Raw genomic sequence first — 24859 nt, 5'->3', positions numbered from 1 at the left:
CGCATCGCCGCTCTCCCCCGACTCCTCGTGTGTGAAAACTTATGCTGATTCCTTGTTCAGCGGCGCAGATTGCCTGCCCCCCAGACAGCTAATCAGGGGTGGCAGAAGGGTGGAGCCAGAGACTGAGAGCAGAAGGAGTCCCGGACCCTCCCTCTGCCAGATGAGACCAGCTGCAGCATGAGGAGAGACACACCCTGCAACATCCAGAGGGGCGATCCCACAGAGATGTGACATCATCAATGACAGGTGAGCTGTGTGTGGGAGTACAGGTGAGGTGTGCTGGGACCTGTAGTTCACCCCCTCAGCTTTCTGCCTGACATACCACAAGGGGCGCTCCACTCACTCCGCATCTGGTGACAGGTGGCAATCCACATCTTGTGGCAGGCAGTGTGGCAAGTGACATTCCGCTTCTAGTGACAGGCAGCGTGGCAAGTGACTATGCACATCTAGTAGCAGGCGACAGTGGTAAGTGACACACTCAGGGCTCCCACTGATTCTACAGTATGGCGAGTTGAACGATTTCCGGTATACTCATAAATAGCATGGGGCATGGTAGTGGGTGACATAGTTGGCTTGCCCTCACAGGGCAGCAGGCATGGTTTTCTGATCCCTCTCTCCGGGACTATATAAGTACACCCCTAGTAGGATCCTATACTATGACCCCTCTCGCACTGGGACCGCCCATGCATTAGCGGTAAAGCGCTGCTTGCTTTAGCTGCTATTTTCAGCCATTAGCGGTGTGCTTTTAACGCCAAAGAAGGGGTTAAAAACCCAGTGTCGTGTCGCTTCAGAAGTGCTGCCCATTAATTACAATGGGCAGGAGCATTTGGGAGCGCTCCCAAACTGCCCCAGAGATGCTGCTTGCAGGGCTCTTTCTAATGTCCCACAAGCGCACTGCCCCAGGGCAGCATGGAAGGCAATTTTCAGACGCTTTACAGGCACTGTTTCTAGCGCTAAAACTCCTGAAAACTGCCTCAGTGTGAAAGGGGTCTAAAAGGCTTTTTATTTTTATTTTATTTTTTTTGGATAGAGTGGGGAATTTTTGAACACCACTGTTTTTATTGCTATCTGAGTCCCCAATAGAGAACTGTACCCACTGTGTCCCCATCACTAAGAATGAAAGTAAAAATAGACACAAAACTGGTGGTTTCCGCTTCCTTCCTGCTTTGGCTATGGAACTGAAAGTGATGGAAAATCTTCTCAATGGTATACAGATGGGTAAAAACTGACAGAAGTTCTAACCCTTCCTTTCCCCTTAGTGGGCATCCTATAGTATGGAGATAAGAGTCACGGTGTCATAGGATAAATTGCACTCCGCCTCATACTATGCCTACAAATGCCGTGTTTTGAGAAGCTGAGCTTTTTTGCAAACATTTATTATATCGCAGTTTAACAATTCTTGGATGTGATGGCTGCATTAGCCTTATTTTTTGGGCTTTCTTTTTTCACCTGGTGATCTAGCCGGTAAATCTGTTTTTCAACAGAATACACTATCCTGCAGAAGTACAGTGGGGCAAAAAAGTATTTAGTCAGCCACCAAATGTGCAAGTTCTCCTACGTAAAAAGATGAGAGAGGCCTGTAGTTGTCGTCATAGGTATACCTCAACTATAAGAGACAAAATGTGGACACAAAACCAGACAATCACATTGTCTGATTTTTGAAAGAATTTATTTGCAAATTATGGTGGAAAATAAGTATTTGGTCAATATCAAAAGTTCATTTCAACACTGTTACTGTATATATCCTTTGTTGGCAACGACAGAGGTCAAACGTTTTCAGTAAGTCTTCACAAGGTTGTTACACACTGTTGCTGGCATGTTGGCCCATTTCTCCATGCAGATCTCTAGAGCAGTGATGTTTTGGGGCTGTCACTGGGCAACACGGACTTTTACCCCCCCCCCCAAAGGTTTTCTATGGGATTGAGATCTGGAGACTGGCTAGGCCACTCTAGGACCTTGAAATGCTTCTTATGAAGCCACTCCTTCGCTGCCTAGGTGGTGTGTTTGGGATCATTGTCATGCTGAAAGACCCGGCTACATTTTATCTTCAATGCCCTTGCTGATGGGAGGTGGTTTGCACTCAAAATCTCACGATACATGGCCCATTCATTCTTTCATGTACACGGATCAGTCGTCCTGTTCCCTTTGCAGAGAAACAGCCCCAAAGCATGATGTTGCCACCCCATGCTTCACAGTAGGTATGGGTGTTCTTTGGTTGCAACTCAGCTGCATTCTCTCTCCTCCAAACAGGACGAGTTGTGTTTCTACCGAACAGTTCTACTTTAGTTTCATCTGACCATATGACCTTCTCCCAATCCTCTTCTGGATCATCCAAATGCTCTCTAGCAAACCTCAGACAGACTCGGACATGTACTGGCTTAAGCAGGGGGACACGTCTGGCACTGCAGGATTTGAGTCCCTGGTGGCGTAGTGTGTTACTGATGGTAGCCTTTGTTACGTTGGTTCCAGCTCTCTGCAGGTCATTCACTAGATCTCCCCCCCCCCCCCTTTTTGCCCCACTGTAGCAGTTGGGGGGGTTGAGACAAACCATTTAACACTGACGGGTGTTTACTATGATGTTCATGTAAAACCTTTTTCCCCAAAGACATAAATCTGCTGCTGTAACTGGGGATGCTCCGAAATTTCAGCGGCCTAAACATTTCTGCTGAAAATAGTTTTTTTCAGCATATTGCCGAAAGAAAAAAAATTATGATTGTGCAGTGGCTGTACTGCTGGGTGCCGCCCATTTCAGGGTGTCATCCTGGTGGCTCAAAGTCCTGTCCTCACCTCCCCCCTCCCCTCCCCCCATCCATCTCCATGAATCAGCGGGTAATTGCCGCACTCATACAGGCACTGGTGAGGTTACATCTTTTGGGCACAGGCACTGGTACGCTGCATCTGACATGCACTGGAGAGGCTGCATTGGTCTCTTGTATCATGTCTGCAGTCTCTGACCATCTCCTGTATCATGTCTGCTAGAGGTGCATCAAATGGAAATTTTGCTAATACTATAGCAGTGTGTTTAAGTAAGAGATTGCAGATATGGTAGAAGAGATGGTGGACATGATGCAAGAGATGGTTGGAGACAGTGGACATGATACAAGAATTTTCATTATCGATTAGTTGGTCCACACCTTCCTCCCTGCCAGTCCGTTAGAATACTCCTCAGTAGTAGTAATCCGTATTAGTACAGTACATTAAAAATTTATTTGACAAGTGCCCCAGTATTTATGGGGGGGGGGGTGCCGCATTGATGTTCTGGGGGTGGGTCGAATAGTGCCCCATCATTGGTTTTCCTCGGATGGGGGGGATATTGCCCCATTGGTGTTACTGGGAGGGCGAGAATAGTGCGCCATCATTGGTGTTCCTGGGAGTATAAGTGCATCTAACATCCCCCCCCCTTCAACCCCTCAACCCCAGACTGACAATCTGCCGTTCAAAGGTGTCCCTGTTGCTCCTTCATCCAAAGTGTAGGCACTCTAAATTCAGAAAACGTGTTACTGGCAAGATCACCAGGTGAAAACTGAGGGAATTTGAAGAAAAGAGGTTTAAACTACGTAGAGGTTTCTTTACTGTAAGAGTGTTAAGGATGTGGAATTCCCTTCCACAGGCTGTGGTCTCAGCGGGGAGCCTCGATAGTTTCAAGCAAACTATTAGATAAGCACCTGAATGACCACAACATACAGGGATGTACAATGTAATACTGACATATAATCAAACGCATAGGTTGGACTTGATGGACTTGTCTTTTTTCAACCTCACCTACTATGTAATATATGCATATTGTGATTTTTTTAATTTATTTTTTTGTTTACCAAAAATATGTAGCCGAATACATATTGGCCTAAATTGATGAAATGTAGATTTTTTTTGATTGGGTATGTTTTATAGCTAAAAATTAAAAAAATAGTTTTTTTTTTTTTTTTTTAAATTGTCTTTTTTGTTTATAGCACAAAAAATAAAAACCATGGAGGTGATCACAAAAAGCAAAAAAGAGAGCTCTACTTGTGATGGAAAAAGGACATCAGATGTATTTGTGTACAGCGTCACACGACCACGTGGTTGTCTGTTAAAGTAACGCAGTGCCGTAATGTAAAAAAATGGCCTGGTCAGGAAGGGTTTTTTTTTGTTTTTTTTATATCTAGGGCTACAAACGCTTTAATGCAGAAAAATGCATGACTGTAAAAACCTTAAGCCTTTAGAACCACTTTAACTTGAGCAGATAATATGCTCTCATGGAATAAGGCTTCATTCATTTTTTTTTTTTTTTTTTTTAGCATGGGTTCCTATGGTACACATTTACATGCATATTTGTGCCTCTACCCTTTAGGAAAGGGGCTTTTTTTTAACGCCAAAACCTTTTTTTTTTTTTTTTTTCAATAGCGGTGCATTTTGCTGCGTTTTTGCCGCGATTTGTGCTTTTTAATCTGCCCAACAAATTTTTCTCCAAAAACAAAAGCATACAAAAACCTGAAAAAAAAACACTGCAGAAACACTCAAAAGCAAACTGCGTAGGTGTTAATGGAGCATAAAACTGGCCATATAGATGGTGCTTTTCAGTGTATTTTAACTACCGTATTTATCGGCGTATAACACGCACCCCAAGTTTGGGAGGGAATTTTAAGAAATAAAACTTTTAGGAGGGAAATTTAAGGAAAAAAAACGTACATTTAAATGCCCATCAATGCCGCCTTATCCGTGTCCATCTGAAGCCTTGTCAGTGTCATTTGCAGCCTGTCCGTCGTTGCAGCCTGTCCGTCGTTGCAGCCTGTCCGTCGTTGCAGCCTGTCCGTCGTTGCAGCCTGTCCGTCGTTGCAGCCTGTCCGTCGTTGCAGCCTTGTGCATCATTGTCCCCTCAGTGATAATGTCAGTTTTTATTTTTAAAAATGGCGCCCGGTAGTTCTCTGCGGCCGTTGGCTGCCTTCGGCCGTACTTGACGGCCTTTGGCTGCCTTCGGCCGTACTCAGCGACTTTTGGCCGCCTTCGGCTGTACTCGGCGGCTTTCGGCCGCTCTCTGCGCTTCTCAGCCCTTCTCAGCGGTTTTCCGAAAGCCGCCGAGGAGGGCCGAAGGCGGCTGAAAACCGCCCAGAGCCCAAAAATCGCTCGGAAATCGCGGAGGATTGGCGTAGGACACGCTCCTGCGATTTCCCCCTGATTTTAAGGGGAAAAAAGTGTGTGTTATACACCGATAAATACGGTACTTTTGTGAGCCACTGGGATTGCAAATGCAAATAGTTGCTGGAAACTAAGCAATAAACCACTTCTGAGATCAGCCGACCACCAAATTTAGTTGATTATGTTAACTCAACAATAAATTGACACTTGGTTAAAGTGGTTGTAAACCCTTACAAACCACTTTGACCTACAAGTAAGCCTAGATTAAGGCTTACCTGTAGGTCCAAGAAATATCTCCTAAACCGTATAGGCATTTACCCGAAGACATGCGCCGTAGACAGCGGCGCGCAGGCACACTGGGCAGGTCGTAGATCACGGCGATATGCCGCGAGTGTCGGCTCCCGTGCGCATGCGCGGGAGTGACATCGTGGTTTCGGCAAATCACAGTGCCGGAGCAGCGAGACACGGAAGTCGCTCCGGGATCCATGGCAGCGGCAAAGAGGAAGACGGAGGACCGCTTCGGGGGCTTCGTTCTCGGGTAAGTTATTCATAATGAGCTAGTATGCTGTGCATACTAGCTCATTATGCCTTTGCCTTGCAGGTGTGTGTTTTTTTTTTCCCTTTACTTCCTCTTTTAAAAGCCATGGAAATAGAATTAAAATGAGAAGAAGCAAGGGGTTGACCGATTATCGGTGGCTGATATTCAGTTTTTTTTTTTTTTGGAAACTGACAATTTTATTAATTTAAAAAAAAAGAAAGGGGAACAGAAATAAGAGGGCATCAACAAAAAAAGGGGAAAAAAAAAGAGAACAAAGCATTTCCAATAAAGAACACAGGAGGATACATAGTACAATAATAATCACAACATCAGATTGCCAGTTGATCCAACATCACAGCCAAGGGTAGGGCTTGCTGCCGGTTCATGAAGTTTGACCCCTGACCTCATACTGAGCTACGATATACTAAAAGGGCCGCAAATAGCGAACCTCCTGTACTAGGTCTCTTCAACAAATAGAAATAGGAGCATTAGAGGTGGGAAAAGCTAAGTCAAGAAAAGGAAAGAAAGATTAGAAATAGAGTGGAAGAGGGTTAAGGCAGCCACCCGCCCCAGGGGCCCAGTATTATCCCAAAGACAGCCACCTCAGGCAGCATTAGGCCCTGTGTGGAGAGCCGTGTATCATAAGGCTGGGGGGAGTCTCCAATAGGACCCAAGATTCCCATATTCTATCGTGCTTATCAAGGGTGTCATTCAGGGAGGCTGTCAGGTATTCCATTCTCTCAACATCTCTGATCCTGGTGTGCAGTTCAAATGGGGAAGGGGGGTCCGTCTGTTTCCACTTTAGGGCCACCAGGCAGCGTGCTGCAGTTAACACATGCGACAGTAGTTTCTGTGACATTTTAGTGAAGGAGATGGGTGGTAGACCTAACGGATACATTTTGGGATCTAAGGGCACCTCGGCGCCGAAGATGGATCGGAGCAAGGATTGCACCATCAGCCAGTATGGGATAAGTAGGGGGCAAGTCCAATAAATATGGAATAGCGTTCCCCTATCTTTATGGCATCGCCAGCAGCGAGAGTCAGTCAAGGGGTTTATGGAGTGGAGCAGATCCGGGGTCCGATGCCAATAAAATCTTGTATTGGTTCTCCTTGTAGAGCGTGCAGATGGAGCTTCTGGTAGCCTGCGACTAGATACGCTGCCACGTGCTTAGGGGTATAGTTTAACCCAGGGCCTGCTCCCACTTGCCCATATAGGCATGTCGTGGCCCGTCTGGTGACGGGGACATGATCAGAAGCTGATGGGTGCGGGAGATCATACCCTTTGGGGAAGGGCCCTCCAAACATATTTTTTTGAATTCAGTTAAAGGGGAAAAGCGAAGGTTGGCCACAAAAGATTGTGCATAGTGCCGTAGTTGCAGATGACTAAAGAAGGCCTGTCTGGGTAAATTAAAAGTGTTTTGCAGGTCCTGGAAGGATTTCAAAAATCTAGTTCTGGGGTCTATCAGGTGGCCATAGTGGAATAGGTCTCTTTCCATCCAGAAGTGGAACATCTGTGAGGTCAAGCTGTCCGGAATATTGGGCGTGAACAGAAATGAGGTCACCGGGGAGGAGTTAGTAGTAAGCGGATACGACAGTTTCGCACGTCGCCAAAGCGTGCGCAGTAACGCCATGGGGCCCAGGAGGTGCGCCCCCCCATGTGTTATATCGGAGCTCCAAAGCATGGAGTTCGGATGGATGGGGGCTAACCACAATTTCTCAATTTGCGTCCAGCAATTAAAGGCGTGGAGAGTACACCAGGAGGCCACAGGGCGCAACTGGGCGGCCAAGTAATACTTGGCTAAATTGGGAAACGCAAGGCCGCCCTGGGTGCGGGGAGCGTACTGAACCGATTTGCTGATCCGGTGTCTTATAGTTTCAGAAAAAATTTAAATCACCCTGGAGTCTTCTAAAAAACAAGGTAGGGACAGGGATGGGCAATGTCTCAAAAAGGTACAGAAGTTTGGGTAGAATGGTCATTTTTAGTGTTGCGAGACGACCAAGCAGCGACAACCTCAGATTTCCACTTGGCCAAGGATGCCTTGATAGATGCAAGCAGTTGGGGAAAGTTGGCTGCATAGAGAGAGTCGTAGGAAGGTGTTAGGTGGACCCCCAGGTATTTTAGAGAGGACGTCTTCCACGCATAGTTAAAGTGGTTGTAAACCCTTACAAACCACTTTGACCTACAGGTAAGCCTAGATTAAGGCTTACCTGTAGGTCCAAGAAATATCGTTGGCGTTTCTCTTTAAGGCCGAGGAGATAGATATGCACTGGCCCCTAAAGACTGCTTTATGGCCCTCCCAGAGAGAGGAAGTGGAAACCCCAGAGGAGCCGTTCTCAGCAAAATACAACTCCAATGTTCGCTCCAGGTCCACTCTGGTAGGGCCATGTTTAAGTAAAGTCATTTAAGCGCCAGTTACATGTACGGAAGGTACCCGGGGAGAGTGCAAGGGAAAGTTTGATGGGAGCATGGTCTGACCAGGAGATGGCTTGAATGTGTGAGTCCGTACAGGCCCTCAAGGTTGGGGCATTAACAAAGAAAGTCCAGTCGTGAGTGGGACTTATGGGGATGGGAATAGAAGGTGAACTGTTTCGCTGATGGGTACCTGGTGCGCCAGGTGTCAAACAGGGCGTGTTTCCTGGTCAGCTGGTGAAAAAGGGTCGAGTTTCTGGCAGTATTCCGAGGGGGTTTCCCTCCTCCCAGGGAGTGTTTGTCTAGACAGGGGGAGTAAGCCAGGTTGAAGTCCCCTCCAATAACCAGATACCGGTGGGGAGCTTCAAACAGCCGTTTGTACACTTTGGTCAGAAAAGGGACCTGATTAACATTTGGGGCATAAATGTTACAAAGCGTGATGATTTCCGCGTCGTTCCAAGTGCCTTTAAGGATAAGGTAGTGTCCGAGATTAGGGATTGCAGCCGGAAAGGGGTGCCCTGTTTAAAGAGAATTGCCACCCCCGCTCGCTTGCGAGGTTTGAAGGCCATGTATGTTTGCGGGTAGGATTTGAGGGCAAAAGCCATGGTGCCCGTCTTGGCCAAATGCGTCTCTTGAATAAAAATATCAGCTGCAGAGCGCTTAAACTCTCACAGTGCCAGGCTCCGTTTAATATTGGAATTTAGGCCCTTCATATTAAGTGATAGTATATCAATCATGGTGGGTGCGTTACGGAGGGGATGGGGGAGGCTTACCTGACAGACTTAAGGAGATCTAAGCGCTCCCAGGGGCCGCCGAATGCACCCTCAGCACGATCAGAAATCGGAGAGCTGCGGTCTCGGAAATGGAAACTGAGCCCCAGAGGCAGGAGGCGGCCGTTGGGGTGGGGATGAAAAGAGAAAGAAGAGGAAAGGAGCCAGGAAAGAAGGATAGGAGGCACAAAAAGAAAAACATTAGATACATCACATACTAATACCAGCACAATATAACCCACCTAGAAAAGGCGGGAGGGGCAAAAAAGTCTCAAACATTGAGACCACAGCGGAGAGCCCCCGGGGGGAGGAAGGTAGACTCGGGGCAGAGGCGGTCCACTCCAAGGCCTGCCTGCATCACAAGCCTAAATGCAAAAACAACAAAAAGAAAGGGATAAAAACCTGCACATATCAAATGGAGAAATCTGTACCCGCAGCCAGGGCTGGGCCCAAAAAGGGCAAAAGACAAAAAACTGTAAAAAAGAAAAACCCAGCATAAACTGTAACCAACAGGTGTGACCATTAACCCAAAGGGGGAAAACTAAGGGATGGGGAAAATGAAAAGGGGGGGTGGGGTAGGGAAGAGGGGGGAAGGGGATGTGGGAGGGGAGGGTAGAGGAGTGGGGAAGAGAAGGTAGGGAGGCAGGGAGTGGAGGAAGGGAGGGGAGGAGGGGTGGAAAGCGTCCATCAACAAAGGGGTGACCAAGAGCCACCCCTACCGCCGATCCCATACCAAGTATAGTCCACAGCGGGTTGACTCATCAGCAAAGTTTCATCAGCAAAGTCCAAGCCGTAGGGTAGAGGGAGGGCAGCAAACACTGGCAGAGGGGTTATGAAACAGAGGACATAAACTGGGCCAGTTACAAGGTGACTTGTACGAAGGGGGTTCCTGGAAGGGCAGGAAGTCATCTCTGGGGGTTCGACGGAGGGGAGAGCCCGCCGGGGACGGCCTCGGCCGTCTTCTCCCTGGTACCTGGATCCAGGGTTCCGGGACGAGGAGGGGGGCCGGCAGGGGGTCCCAGCCTGGAGTAGGCGTAACTGGGATATCCAAAGCTTTGCAGAAGGACTGGAGGTCTTCAGGATACCGCAGGGTGGTAGATCGGCCGTCCCACTTTGCAGTGAGGCTAAAGGGGAAGCCCCAGTGGTATCGGAAGTCTCATTCTCTCAAGGAGGTAAGGAGCGGTTGCAGGGACCGTCGCTGCTGGAGAGTGAGCCAGGACAAGTCCGGGAAGAGCTGTAGAGGGGCTCCATCAAAATCAATGGTGCGCATGTTGCGAGTTTTCCTCATAATATCCTCTTTGAGGGTGCAGTTGTGCACCCTGCAGATCACATCCCTTGGTCTGGACCCTAGTCCGCGAGGGCGAAGGGCCCGATGGGCACGTTCTAGTTTGACTTTAAACTGTTTTCCGGGCGGCCCAGTATATTGTTAAAGATAGATAGCTTGCAGAGTCATGGGGAGGTCCTCATCCTGGGTAGCTTTCGGGAGGCCTCGGATCCTGATGTTTCGTCTGCCCCGGTTATCGAGGTCTTCAAGATGGCGTTGAAAGTCCCTGAGAGTGGCGGCCTGCGCGGCCAGACGTTCGTGTATTTGCGAGATTTCGATCTTGGTATCGGACGTCTCCTCTTCCAGGGATGTGACTTTAGCGGATAGGTGATGGAGGTCAGTGCGCAGCATATTAATCTCGGATCTGCATGTCTCGCGGACTTCTTGGATAAGCATGCGGAAGTCCTGTTTTGTCGGCATGCAGCGAACATAATCTCGCCAGGATGAGCACACCTCGGGTTCAGGATCAGAGTCCATTACAGCCTGAGGGTTAGAGTCCCGGGTGAGAGCCGGGTGGATTTTTGGTGGGGGGTGGCTGTCCTGAAGCACACAGGAGGGGGTGCCATCTGGATAAGTGTCTCTCTTGGAAGTGCCTTGCGCTCCTGTGTGTGACAAATAAGCCTCCAGTAGCTCCGGGGGCTCTGGGGCAGAGGGATGGACCAGAGCCTGTGAGTAAGCCCTCCGAGAAGGGGAGGGGGGGAGGAGGCCTGTCCCTCACAGCCAGAGGTCTTTGCGGCAGGGAAGAGGGATCCCAATCAGGGATGGATGAGTCCCAGGAGGGGGAGGGAGAGGGCGGCTGATCCCCCAGTGATCCTAAGGGATGGCGGGGAGTCCATCGGGGGGGGTGGGGGAGGTGGCTGTGACAAGCTCCCCACCCCACAACCTTCAGCGGAAGCAGAGGGTCCATCCAGGGGGCCAGGGAGGAAAGCAAGGCATGTCCCACATTGGGGTCCCCCTGTGCGGGCGTATCCTGTGGCCCGATGCGTCCTGCGGTGGGGGTGAGGAGGAGGAGGCGGCCGCCGGACGATCCCGTGGTGGTGATGGCGCCATGTTGGCAGCGTGCGAGCCCGCCGGTTCTTCGGAGTTAAAATACTCCGTTATGAGCAGCGGCGGAGGAGGATCGGGTGGAGTGTCCCCGGGGTCCCCCCGTCTTGTCCTTGCAGGATTTGCCCATGTTTGGAGGCAGAGATATGCAGGCTTCAGCGGTGTGCAGGCAGGCCTTGCAGGAGCTTCAAGAGGACACATCCGCTCCAGAGGCCATCCAAGCCACGCCCCCTGATATTCAGTTTTTTTTTTTTGTTTGTTTTTTAAAGTATTGTTAACAAACTTACTGATGTTGCTTCGTGGTTGTACCAGGGGGATTTCGGCAGCTGCAGGCATCATCCCGGGAATATTCTTTAGAGTGGGCGGTCGACTTTCTTGTAACAACCACCGGGAAGCCCAAGCGACCAGTCACATCCTGCTGGCTGGCCAGATACCCGAACAAAGCAAATTGCTATATTCAGGTTTCGGATCTAGTAACCCGGAAGCGATTTCATGACCTCACTTATGAATTACTCTCATCTTGAAGGTGTCAGTTTTAAAAAATAGAAAGTATGCAAAAATGCCTATCTTGGCGTTTTAAATAATTTTAAGGGCAGTGGAGGGGTTTGTAAAAATAAAAACTTTAAATCTACAGAATATCGGCACCTGATATTGGCCTAAAAGGCAACTGAAAACTTGATATCGACGCAACAAAACCCCGATATCAGTCAACCCCTAGAAAAAGCTACAGCAATGTTTTTTTTTACACACGGATTACTTTTAACAGTGAGTTTTACTCTTATAAGCAAATTAACTATGTGCAGCTTCAATAAACAATGATATACTAATAATCCTGTATGGGTAAATATGCGTAAACGCAGTGCAATAACAAATCCTATATATAAGGTTAATGATTGCTATTCTCAGTATATGAGTAATGAAATAATCAATTTCATATAATCAGATGATAATAGCGGTATAATAGTCCATTAGCTCTGAAATAAAGATGCTAGAGTGAAAAAAGTGCTTATGTGCAACAAAGTATCAAAAAAGTGTGTGTGTGTGTGTATATATGTATATGTATATGTGTATATATATATATATATATATATATATATATATATATATATATATATATATATATATATATATAATGTGTGTGTGTGTGTGTGTGTGTGTATATATATTTATATATAATATATATAGTGAATAATGGGCTATTCTCAGTATAAGACCAAATAACTATGTGCAGCTTCAATAAACAATGATATACTAGTAATCTTACATGGGTAAATATATGTAAACGCAGTGCAATAACGAATCCTATATATAAGGTTGCTATTCTCAGTATATGGGTAATGAATTCCACATAATCAGATGACAGTAGCGCTATAATAGTCCATTAACTCTGATGATAGCGATATAATAGTCCATTAGCTCGGAAAAATAATAATAAAGGTGCAAAAGTGCTTATGTGCAACAAAGTATCAAAATAAAGACTTCAATAGATGGTTTCCGCTGTGCGATCTTCCTGTGCTCCACTTAGTGCTCTCTATATTCTTACCTCAATATTGGTAAAAACACCACAGAGATCACTGTTGTTTGGGGCCTCCCCTGGATCCAGCAAAAAAGGATGTTGGCTCTCAAAATGGTGTATTATGAATGATAGCTTCCAATCGGTCCATACGGCTGTTAATTCACAGCGAGTATAAACGGGATAAAAAGGAATCTCCCATGGTGTACTATATAAAAACTCACTTGTTAAACAGCCAAATGGGTACTTATACTAGTTAAAAACAGCAGGTCTGTAATTTACACGGCATTACAGGCGCCCCTTTACACCACTTCCGGTTTTCTTGTAGTCCAGTTACTTCCCTATGCATTACGTCACCAGGGGATATGATTTGCTATTGCACTGCGTCTTCGTATATTTATATATACCGTATTCATCGGCGTAAAACGCACACTTTTTCCCCCTTAAAATCAGGGAAAAATCACAGGTGCATGTTATACACCGATCCCCCGTCGCTGCCTTTTGGCTGTTCTCGTGGCTTTCAGCCGCTCTCACTGTCCTGCGTGAGCCGCCGAGAGAGGCCGGAAGCCTCCACGATATACAGGACATCCGGCCCTGTATGTTGGCGGCGCCTTTTTTAAACGCTAAGGCTGAAAATGACACGGACAAGGCTACTTGACAAGGCTGCAGATGACACTGACATACAGCCTCCTATATGAAGCAAGTAAGCTTGCAATTTTACATTTAGGCACAGTACAAGTTTACTTTAAGCATTCCACTAAAAGTCATTTTAAAGAGGTTTTTGCACTTATTGCAAACTGTAGATGGGGGGTCTTCTGATCAACTGTATTCAGTTGTATTATATTTTTGCTTGTTTTTCACAAAGATGGAGCTCGGGGCCCTGGCTGGAGAGAACATCCAGATCGGCGTAGGCGGTTTGAGTTTGACTTTCGAGAACGAGATGATGAGCGCGGTTACCGACGGACGCGCAGTGGCTCAGGAAGTGCAGAAGATGAAAGGGACAGCTTGCCAGAATGGTGCCTGGAAGATGCTGAAGATGAGACGGGCACATTTGATTCCTCGGGGGCATTCCTACCTTCCAAGGTGTAGTATCATGTTTGAAAATGGTAGGAAGATTACTCTGCCATATGTGGCAACATCCCAAAATGATATAGAAAAGGGGGGTTCCCTCATTGAATATAGGATTTTAACCACTTGCACACTGGGCACTTAAACCCTAACCAGACCGATTTTCAGCTTTCAGTTCGCACATTTTGAATAATTATTCAGTCCTGCAACACTGTCATTTTTGTCCTCTTTTTCCATACAAATAGAGCTTTCTTTTGGCAGTATTTAATCACCACCTGGGTTTTTATTTTATGCGCTATAAATGAAAAAAGACTGAAAGATTTGTTAACCTTTAGTCATTTTTCTTCATAAATTTTGGCCAAACTTTATACTGCTACATATCTTTGGTAAAAATAACCCAAATCAGTGTAAATTTATTTGGTCTCTGTGGAAGTCTACAAGCTATGGTGCCAATGACCTCTCATTTCTTGAGACCCTAACAGCTACAAATACCCCCCAAATTGCCCCTTTTTAGAAAGTAGACGGTCCAAGGTATTTAAGAGGCATCTAATAACCAGGGTAACTGGCGCTACCTATTTAACATAAGCAAATATTGACTCTTATTGATGAAAACAAATGAAAAAGAGAAAATGAGAAATGCCAAGAAAAAATAGGAGTAATCTATCTCACCAGTAATAGTATTCATATGTGTAATCGTACCTAAATAAAAATGAAGCCTCCCTAAGGAAAGTCCACTTATTTCAATCCAAGCCCAAAAAAAGACACATACAAGAGGCTACTTCCAGAGGTGACATACAATCGCACAGATTCCCTACTGGGACTCCAATGTGACAATAAGCAGTGTAATAATTTAGGACCTTATCCTGAGAACTTAGTATAATCTTGAACATATCATATATAAATTCTGTGAAAAAACACCAGATTAATATAGAAAAACTTGTACTGAGTGCGATTTTTCCTTAAAATCGCATTAGTGCCACATTATGATAAACCCACCGATCTGTCGGCTGGGAAGAGAAAAATATAAAAATCTACTCCAATTACTACATGTGAAAAAAAAAAAAAATGATTATATATGAATCTAAAAAATATATGAATATATAAAACAAACTCTAATAAGTATGTGTAAGTGAGACGTGCAATTAAAAATACCGAATTAGATGACACAATTCAAATTCAAAAACAAATAGTTCCAAACATATGTACTAGCAAAGCATCTATGAAAAAAATGATACAAATAAAAAATGTGTTATAGTGACCCTTAGAAAAATGATAAAAATAAAAAATAAAAATAAAAGTCCAACTCTCCAAAAAGTCTTCAATAGTGCAAATTCAACATTAAATGTTCATAAAGTGACTTTTGTGCTTCTTGTGTGATCTTCAAAGTGACTCCCGTGCTCCCCCGCAAGGTACCCCACTCACCAAAAAAATTCACCCCTACAGGGGTAGTTCGCCTTTAAATCCAATCTGCCGATATCCAGCTCTTTGACCTTCTGACCTCTTTATAATCGTTCGTATCCAAAAGGAGATTCCATTTGTGCCCTCACAGGAAAAAAATAACAGTCTCCATAGTGTAATCCGTATCAGAACCAATTTATTTCCACAAAAATAGTAGTAAAAAACAGCAGTAAAAAACAATTTTCATGTAATATAAAGTAAAAATAAAAATAGAAGTAAAAAAATATATATAAATGAAAAATGTGGAAACGTAATTCATCAATAAGTCCACTTCACATAGGTTCCAATGGTCCAAGCTCCAGTATTAGACCAGAAAAGCAGACTAAAAATTATAAAATACAGCTATGGAAAAAACGCTGATGGCTCTCTACCCTAAGAGAGACAAAACATAAAAAACACCCGTCTCCAATGTACCGATCGCTTTATGCAATGTACCGGGTTTTTTCTGTTTAGCTAGCTCTAGTCTTTTTGAGTCCCCTTAGGAAAGAGCCCTTATAGCGCAAATTCCACTTAACTCGCGGGTACCGTTCGGTGGGAACGCAGCGTGCGCTCCAACTGCGTTCCAACCCCCGTAGGCAACCCTGAACTGACGTGGTAAGCGTAACTCCGTCGAACGCGTTTCGTCATTGACGTCTTCACGCTGAAGACATCAATGACGAAACGCGTTTGACGGAGTTACGCTTACTACGTCAGTTCAGGGTTGCCTACGGGGGTTGGAACGCAGTTGGAGCGCACGCTGCGTTCCCACCGAACGGTACCCGCGAGTTAAGTGGAATTTGCGCTATAAGGGCTCTTTCCTAAGGGGACTCAAAAAGACTAGAGCTACCTAGCTAAACAGAAAAAACCCGGTACATTGCATAAAGCGATCGGTACATTGGAGACGGGTGTTTTTTATGTTTTGTCTCTCTTAGGGTAGAGAGCCATCAGCGTTTTTTCCATAGCTGTATTTTATAATTTTTAGTCTGCTTTTCTGGTCTAATACTGGAGCTTGGACCATTGGAACCTATGTGAAGTGGACTTATTGATGAATTACGTTTCCACATTTTTCATTTATATATATTTTTTTACTTCTATTTTTATTTTTACTTTATATTACATGAAAATTGTGTTTTACTGCTGTTTTTTACTACTATTTTTGTGGAAATAAATTGGTTCTGATACGGATTACACTATGGAGACTGTTATTTTTTTCCTGTGAGGGCACAAATGGAATCTCCTTTTGGATACGAACGATTATAAATAAAGAGGTCAGAAGGTCAAAGAGCTGGATATCGGCAGATTGGATTTAAAGGCGAACTACCCCTGTAGGGGTGAATTTTTTTGGTGAGTGGGGTACCTTGCGGGGGAGCACGGAAGTCACTTTGAAGATCACACAAGAAGCACAAAAGTCACTTTATGAACATTTAATGTTGAATTTGCACTATTGAAGACTTTTTGGAGAGTTGGACTTTTATTTTTATTTTTTATTTTTATTTTTATCATTTTTCTAAGGGTCACTATAACACATTTTTTATTTGTATCATTTTTTTCATAGATGCTTTGCTAGTACATATGTTTGGAACTATTTGTTTTTGAATTTGAATTGTGTCATCTAATTCGGTATTTTCAATTGTCGTCTCACTTACACATATACTTATTAGAGTTTGTTTTATATATTCATATATTTTTTAGATTCATATATATATATATTTTTTTTTCACATGTAGTAATTGGAGTAGATTTTTATATTTTTCTCTTCCCAGCCGACAGATCGGTGGGTTTATCATAATGTGGCACTAATGCGATTTTAAGGAAAAATCGCACTCAGTACAAGTTTTTCTATATTAATCTGGTGTTTTTTCACAGAATTTATATATGATATGTTCAAGATTATACTAAGTTCTCAGGATAAGGTCCTAAATTATTACACTGCTTATTGTCACATTGGAGTCGCAGTAGGGAATCTGTGCGATTGTATGTCACCTCTGGAAGTAGCCTCTTGTATGTGTCTGTCTTTTTTTTGGGCTTGGATTGAAATAAGTGGACTTTCCTTAGGGAGGCTTCATTTTTATTTAGGTACGATTACACATATGAATACTATTACTGGTGAGATAGATTACTCCTATTTTTTCTTGGCATTTCTCATTTTCTCTTTTTCATTTGTTTTCATCAATAAGAGTCAATATTTGCTTATGTTAAATAGGTAGCGCCAGTTACCCCGGTTATTAGATTCTTTTTACTGGTGGAAGAACCCCTAGTGGGGATTTTCTTTTTTGTGGGGGGCAGCAACCTATAATTATTTACACATAGAGTACCCATCTTGGATTTGTTGTTTTTTGTCTGTCCAGTACCCAGTGTTGACCAGCGCGATTTTATCTTTATAATCATTTAAGAGGCATGTCACATTTTTTGAAGTTGTGATCATTTTTTTTTTTCCCCCAACAATTCTTTGCAAATTTTTTTATTTTCACAAAATTGTCATATCAACAAGTTATTTCTCTCACACGGCATATGCATACCACAAATTACACCCCAAAATGCATTCTGCTACTCCTCCCAAGTATGGCAATACCACATGTGTGAGACTTTTACACAGCTTGGCCACATACAGAGGCCCAACATGCAGAAAGCACCATCAGGCATTCTAGGGACATAAATTACACATCTGATCTCTACACTATCTCTTAGGGCTCAATTACACTTGCTGCTTCAGCACACGTTAACAGCTAGTTTACAGTTGCTTCAAAACAAGGCTTCGGACAGGCTTTGGTAAAGCTCTCTGAACGCCAAAGTCCCTGTCACTAAATAAAATGATATCTTGTTTACGCCATGCTTTTGGTGCTTCGATGAGGCTTTGGTGGAACTTCGAAGGGGCTTCTGTGAGGGTTTGTGAGTTTTCGGTGGGGCTTCAGGCAAACTTTGCATAGACTTCTTTGGAGGCTTTGAAAATGCTTTGAAGCACCACTGAAGCTACATGTGTTATCATTTTTGAAGCAAAGCAAAAGCAGGTGTAAACGGAAGTGTAAGCCAACCATTTTATTTAGTGACACTGGATTTGGCTAGCATTTAGAGAGCTTTAACAAAGCCTGTCCAAAGCCTTGTTTAGAAGCGAGTGTAAACTAGCCATTAATGTGTGTTGAAGCCAAAGCAAGTGTAAGTGAGCCCTAAGCTAACCATTTTATCTAGTGACAGGAGCTTTGACGAACAGAGAGCTTTAACAAAGCATGCCAAAGCCATGTTTTGAAGCCCTAAGGGCTAATTTACACTTGTTTCGGCTTCAACACACATTAACGGCTAGTTTACACTTCAAAATAAGGCTTTGCTTAAAAAAAATTATACCCCATGTAGCTTTAGTGGTGCTTCAAAGCGCATCAGAGCCCCACCGAAGCCCCAAGCAAAAGCAAGGTGTAAACAGGACTGTAAGCTAACCATTTTATTTAGTGACAGGGGCTTTGGCTGCCATTTACAGAGCTTTAACAAAGCGTGTCCAAAGCCATGTTTTGAAGTGCAAACTAGCCCTTACACTTTTGAAGGTCCTGGAGTACCAGGACAATGGAAACGCCCAAAAGATTACTCCATTTTGGAAAGTAAACACCCCAATGTATATTCCAGGAGGCATGTTTAGTCTTTTGAACATGTCATTTTAGCCCACAAGTTTTTGGAAAATGTGGAAAGAATATGAATGCTTTATTTTTTTTTATTTTTTTTTAATACAAAGTTGTCCATTTATACGATATTTTCAACACATAGCACGAGTAGCAGAATGTATGTTGGAGTGTAATTTTTGCTGAGTATGGCGATACCACATGTGTGAAACTTTTACACAGCCTAGCCACATACAGAGGCCCAACATGCAGGGAGCAACGTCAGGCATTATAGGGACATATCTAATTTGACTACCTATTACACTTGTGAGGAACTGTAGTGTCATGGATGTGGCATGGATAAGTGATGAGACTGTATGAGCACAGAACACTGTGTGAACTTCAGATCCAGCCCACAGCATTGCTGCACCTGACGCCCTGGAAATTATTCAAAAATTCAAATTACTATTGAACCTCCCAATGTTTCTGCTTCTTTTGTGTCTTTCTGCTATGCTTAATAGCTGGATATTAATGAAAAAAATAAAAATAAAAAATGATATATATGTTGATGCAAGATATTCTCCCTTTAAATCTTACAATTTTACATTTTTTCAGAAGGTGCAGAAGGAGCCAATCCCTGAGGAGCAGGAGCTGGACTTCCGTCCCTCTGTGGTGGGGGAGGAGCATTCTACCTCTGACGGGAGCATCACAGAGGAGGCCAGTGAGGTTGACTCAGGCCTAGCCAGAGTAGAGGCAAATAAGGAGTGCAGAAAGGACAGCCTTGAAGACAGGAAAAGTATAGTTTGTCACTATGAATGTTATTACTTATGATTCAAGAAGGAATTTAATATTAAATGTGTACATTTACGTTGTCTGTGTTATCTTAGTGGCCACACCTCCTGAATCCGAGAACAGGACACTGTCTCCAGCAATGAAGACTGATCTTGGAGATGAGCCATCTGTCCAAAAAAATACTGATCCCCCAGTGTCCAGTAACACTAAACAGGAAGTCAGAACCCAAACGCCTCCAAAACCACCAACCCCACCAAACCACGAAGGTGAGAATCCTTTGCCTTAAAATGCACGTACATTAAAGATGTAATACTGGTTTATTAAATAACCTGTGTAGGGTAATGAATTATTTAAATACTGTCACCTACTACAAACAGCAACACAGAACTCAGATTAAAAGCAACAGTACTTGTCACTGCTGCAGTCTGCCCAGGACCATGCAAACTTAAGTCCCTTACTGTCTCTGCTGGCTTAGCCACAGGGAATGGTCAGTTGACATGCGATTGGAGTGTCGTGCCCCCCCGTCCCCCCTGTTACCTTTTAAAGAACACTATGCTCTGTTTTCACCTGGGCTGGCCGCTTAACATGATCCCAGTGTTGCAGACATGCATGTGTACAGAAGCATAAAAAAAATAGGACATTGACATGTCAGCATGACGTTACTTGAGTGGAAACAAATGTACATGCCTATATGAAGTAAATCTTAACTCTCATGTTGAAAAGATGCTCCCTGCTTGCATTCATTTATTCATTGTAATAAAACTATTGCGTATTTAATATCATGAATCATGAAGTTCACAATGAGGAATAAATAACTATTTATAATTAAAGCCCAAACTCCAGTAGAAGATAGCGTATGCTATAAGAGAGGTGTAGGAATATCTGTGGGGCAAGAGTGCACGTGTAGCATAGCGGACCAAAAGTATAGTATGTGTCTGCTACCAGCATAACTTTTTTTGCTAGTGTCCCAGGAGTATGGACATCTTCTGCTATGTGGAAGCCTAGTTTTTGTTAGCCTACTATTTTTTTTTTTCTCTCCTGTTCAAGATTTTTCTTCCTCAATCAAGACTCTGCGTTGCTGCTAGAACTTGTCGCCTCAACTGCAGCTCTTCACTTCTGCCTTCCGCAACCTGATTTTTGGAGTCCAAACCCTGCTGGACTGGACATTGCAGGGATAGCCTGCAAGTGATCTTTGGGCACTGGGTTCAGCAGAGTACTTTCCAGACTTTGCTTTGGTAAAAGTTAGCCAAGTTGCATTTTCTGGATCCAGAGCTATTTGCATTGACCCAGCGCTTGCCTTGTGTCTGAAAATTTACTTTGGTTGTAAGTCATACAGACAAAGCATTAGGGACTACCTTGCATATGTAAGTTACTGGCCTCCTTTAAAACCCTAGCTTCCAGTCAGAAAATTTTCCACTGCTGTAGTTGGTTCCTTGATTATAAAATGCATGGAGCAAGTGGTTGTAGCTATAAACTGTAGCTGGATGAGACCGTAACAGCAGCATACTGTCAAATTGTTTAGGTGGCTTTACAGCTGTCCAGATCGCTTTCACCTAAAAGCCCATCGCCTGCTCTACAAAATATAAACACAGTCCCAGCTGCTTTAGCTGCGGTTTTTAAAACTGAAACGGAAATCTCCCTTTTCGTTTCTGCCTTCCATATGCATGACTCCCAGTCCACCTCTTTAAATATATATAACTCCCACTCCACCTGCAAGGTCGGGGGCTCAGTCTGCCAAATTCCAAAACGCTTCCCCTTGCATTAAGCTGTGTCCACACTTTCCAAAGTGTTAAGACATCTGTTACATTTGTGAACACTTGAAAGCTTACATCTCAAACTCTTGTGCTGGAGGTGATATCCCAGGGCTACAAGCTGAATTTTTGCTTTCTGACCCCTCTTCAGGTTAACTTCTTTAACCTTGTCACCACACAGGTTAGCAGCACTCTGGTTTTCTGAATCTGGTATAAGGAGATTGCCCCACTTCCTATGGCAAGACATTCTTAAAGATTTTACTTCAACCTGTTCACTATTCCCTACCCTATCTTGGATCTCAAAGCTCTGTCTTTATTTGAACTCAGAACCTGCCAGGACTGTCATGGCCTGGTTTCTGTGACCATGAAGGGATGCATACCGACAAATCCCCATATTTTTTTTTTTTACAGCTCTTTTGCATTACATGCACTTTAGTTTGAGACCCCTGCACTTCAGCCTCTTATTTGCAATTAGAATGTTCTCTATGAAGCTCGCCCCAGACCTGCTTGTGTTCTCATGGTAGCCACATTGTGGGATACTTGGCCTCCTGTTGAGGGAACTGTTGGCGTGTGCTTTGCTGCACAAAGTGGCTTTGAATGTCCAGACAATTCAGCAGTTCAGATGGATACTGAATGTTCATTACTGTCATTATTGAACAGACTCCTCAGTTGGAGTATCCTGTCAGGCTGGGGAGGAGGTCTGGGTACCCTGTTGGGACTTGCACTTGTTTTCTTCTTCTGATCAACATCCTAGAACTTTAAGCATTTCTGCATGTCTCTGCGGCATTGGGTCATCTTGCTGTAATGTCATCCAGTGCAGATTTAGGCAGACAACGCTACATCGGTGATGTACTGTATATCAATCCTCATTGAGGAACAGTATTTCCCACCAGGACAAAGAGGGTAAATCAGATCCCATCCTGGGCAGAACTTGTCCTCTTGTCCTTCCCACTCATGGACATTTAGTAAAAGTCCAAGTTGTACTGTTTAGAGGGATGCTAAACACAAATTTTCAGGTTATCAAAATGTGGACAAAGTCATTACTTAAGCCCAATTGGCCTGTATTTGCAAGTTCATCACAAAGACGTGCATTTCACAGGAGATGAAAAATCCAAATTTAATAGGTCAAAGAGTGCCAAGCTCATTTGGCAGGCAGACTTTTTTGGCCTATAGCGTCTGGACTCGAGTGGTCCTAACATCTGGAAGTGTTTCAGGTGTGGACCTCCTGGGCTCTGTTTTCAACAAACCTATACAGGTTAGTGTCCAGGTAGAAAGATCTTCCAGGGGAAGCAGTGAATTCTCTAGTGGCACAGTGGGATTGATGCGTTTCGTGACAGTCACTCATCAGGAGCAAGCGTGTACATGTGCAAAATAGCTCTGTAATGATATATTTTGCATTTCTAGTTGGTCTATTATATTCACAGGTGTGAATTTTTTTTTTTAAATGTGGGGTAAAACACCCTATATTATACTTACAGGGCATCCATGTGCAATTGGTACAGCATTGAGGGTCATGAATATCCCCACATGGGGAACATCTCCTCCGGGACCTGAGATGGTATGTTAAGCAACAGCCTACCCAACAGGCAACCCTCCAAGGGATGGTCATATATCAGGCTGTGATGTGCGAGTAAGCATGTGTGATCACAAAAAACAAATTGGGGCTGTAGAAAGTAAATAGAATTATTAAAGTGAGTGATGCATATTGAGTAATCTGAATAAGAAAATTAGCTGCAAGAAGGTGTGTGAAAATGAACCAAATCAAAATAAAATAAGATAAAAAAAAGTGAGAAATCGCATGAAAATCATGCAATACCCTAAGGGAAAAATGTGCAGTCTGTGATGGAGAGGAAATCAGAAATAGGTACCTGGTGATGTACAGAGACACGCTCTGAAACATGAAGTGCATGTGTGAAGAGAAGCCAGAATGTGGTGGTATAACACTCCCTGGGCTCCTCCCATATATAATCATGGATAGGAAACCAGCACCCATTGTTGCCTGGAAAAGTAAAGGGTGTGGTGAGTTCAAAGAGAAGGAAACACACCACAAAGCAGGAAAAAATAGAAAGGTAAAAAATCGCATGAAGGTCATGCAATTTCAGAAAAATGGGGGGAAAAAAAATCAGAGAAGTATGCGGGAGGTAAAAGAGCACCCACAATGTGGACTAACAGGACCAGAAAGTGAAAAGCAGGATGCTGAAGGAATGATATGGGTGAAAGGTAGCCTACCAACCAAAAAGGGAGGTAGGCTGTGTGTATATGGTGTCTAAGGGAAGATGCAGAAACCAAATGCTAGAACCATCCAAAAATGGCGCCTTTAGGGGCACCACTGCAAGAAACCCATCGTGTCACACATGCGAGCAAAGGGAAGGGGAGACGCCATCACCAATGTGGAAAAGCCGCCTGGTGGTTTGGCGCCAAACCGAATCCCATATCGCTCGTAGGTAGAATAATCACCGGCAAATGCAGCATGACAGAAACTGGCGCTGCCCAGGGTAGAGTGTGACACGTTGACACGCATTGCACCCACACCCTCCCCCCCACAAGGAAGCGGGGAGGGAGCGCCTGCAGTGCATGTTGCAGCTCCCGGACCAGAGGAAAACCAAGACAGGGACAGCATAAACCACATCAAGACCGCTGCCAAAGCGCACACAACCCTGAAGGATCCTATAGGGGAAAGGGATATATAAGAGATGAACCATAAGGGAAAGCATCAAACTTTCCAATATCATTGCCGCCAACATCCGAAAATGTGTAAATAAAGATCCCCTAACAAGGAGATCACAGTACCCCCCTGGTCTTTTAAGGCAGACCAAAATATGAGTAAAAAATATATTACAAATTTATTCACAAAAATGATACACAAATTTTTTTTTATAGAACAGTATAAAAATCCATACATATATCAATGCGTGGAATCATACATATAAATATATAGTCTGCACAACATCAAAGGTTTCATATATGGTTTTATAATGTGAACTCCAAAACGCCTATAGGCATTATAAACCATATATGAAACCTTTGATGTTGTGCAGAGTCAGACTATATATTTATATGTATGATTCCACGCATTGATATATGTATGGATTTTATACTGTTCTGTAAAACGATTTTGTGTATCATTTTTGTGATTAAATTTGTAATATATTTTTTTACTCCTATTTTGGTCTGCCTTAAAAGACCGGGGGGTACTGTGATCTCCTTGTTAGGGAATCTTTCTATCTATAGGGGAAAGGGGGTTTAAAAAATAGTTTTTGGTATATAAAGGGCATAAATACAGCATGAAATAATTTCAAAGCAGGAACATGATGGTTACATTAGGCAGCCCAACACACATACTTCCATTCCTAAATTGAGTTTATAAAAGAGTGGGGTGTATGGGACTTTAGGATCTTCTAGGTAAAGCAGTGAATTCTCTAGTGGCACAGTGGGATGTGTACGCCCTGATCTCTATGCCTTTATTTGCCTAAAGCTTCTTCCTCGACTGCTTCGTAGAATTGAGTTGGAGGG

At 43.9% G+C, this 24859-nt stretch overlaps 1 protein-coding gene across 8 annotated transcripts in view; it reads left to right on the top strand.

Annotated features, from left to right (window-relative positions):
- Positions 1–24859, top strand: part of GIGYF2 (GRB10 interacting GYF protein 2) — a 268385-nt gene that overhangs the window by 171598 nt on the left and 71928 nt on the right. For all 8 annotated transcript variants that reach the window (XM_077488487.1, XM_077488486.1, XM_077488485.1 and 5 more), the window contains 3 exons: positions 13580–13797; positions 19419–19599; positions 19691–19861. In XM_077488487.1, coding sequence (XP_077344613.1) covers positions 13580–13797; positions 19419–19599; positions 19691–19861 — 570 coding nt within the window. The remainder of the gene's footprint in view (positions 1–13579; positions 13798–19418; positions 19600–19690; positions 19862–24859) is intronic.

Source organism: Lithobates pipiens, unplaced genomic scaffold (assembly GCF_037356315.1).
Source record: "Lithobates pipiens isolate NorthernLeopardFrog02 unplaced genomic scaffold, aLitPip1_a1.2 Scaffold_18, whole genome shotgun sequence".
Taxonomy (NCBI): domain Eukaryota; kingdom Metazoa; phylum Chordata; class Amphibia; order Anura; family Ranidae; genus Lithobates; species Lithobates pipiens.
This window is presented reverse-complemented; position numbering and strand designations above follow the sequence as displayed.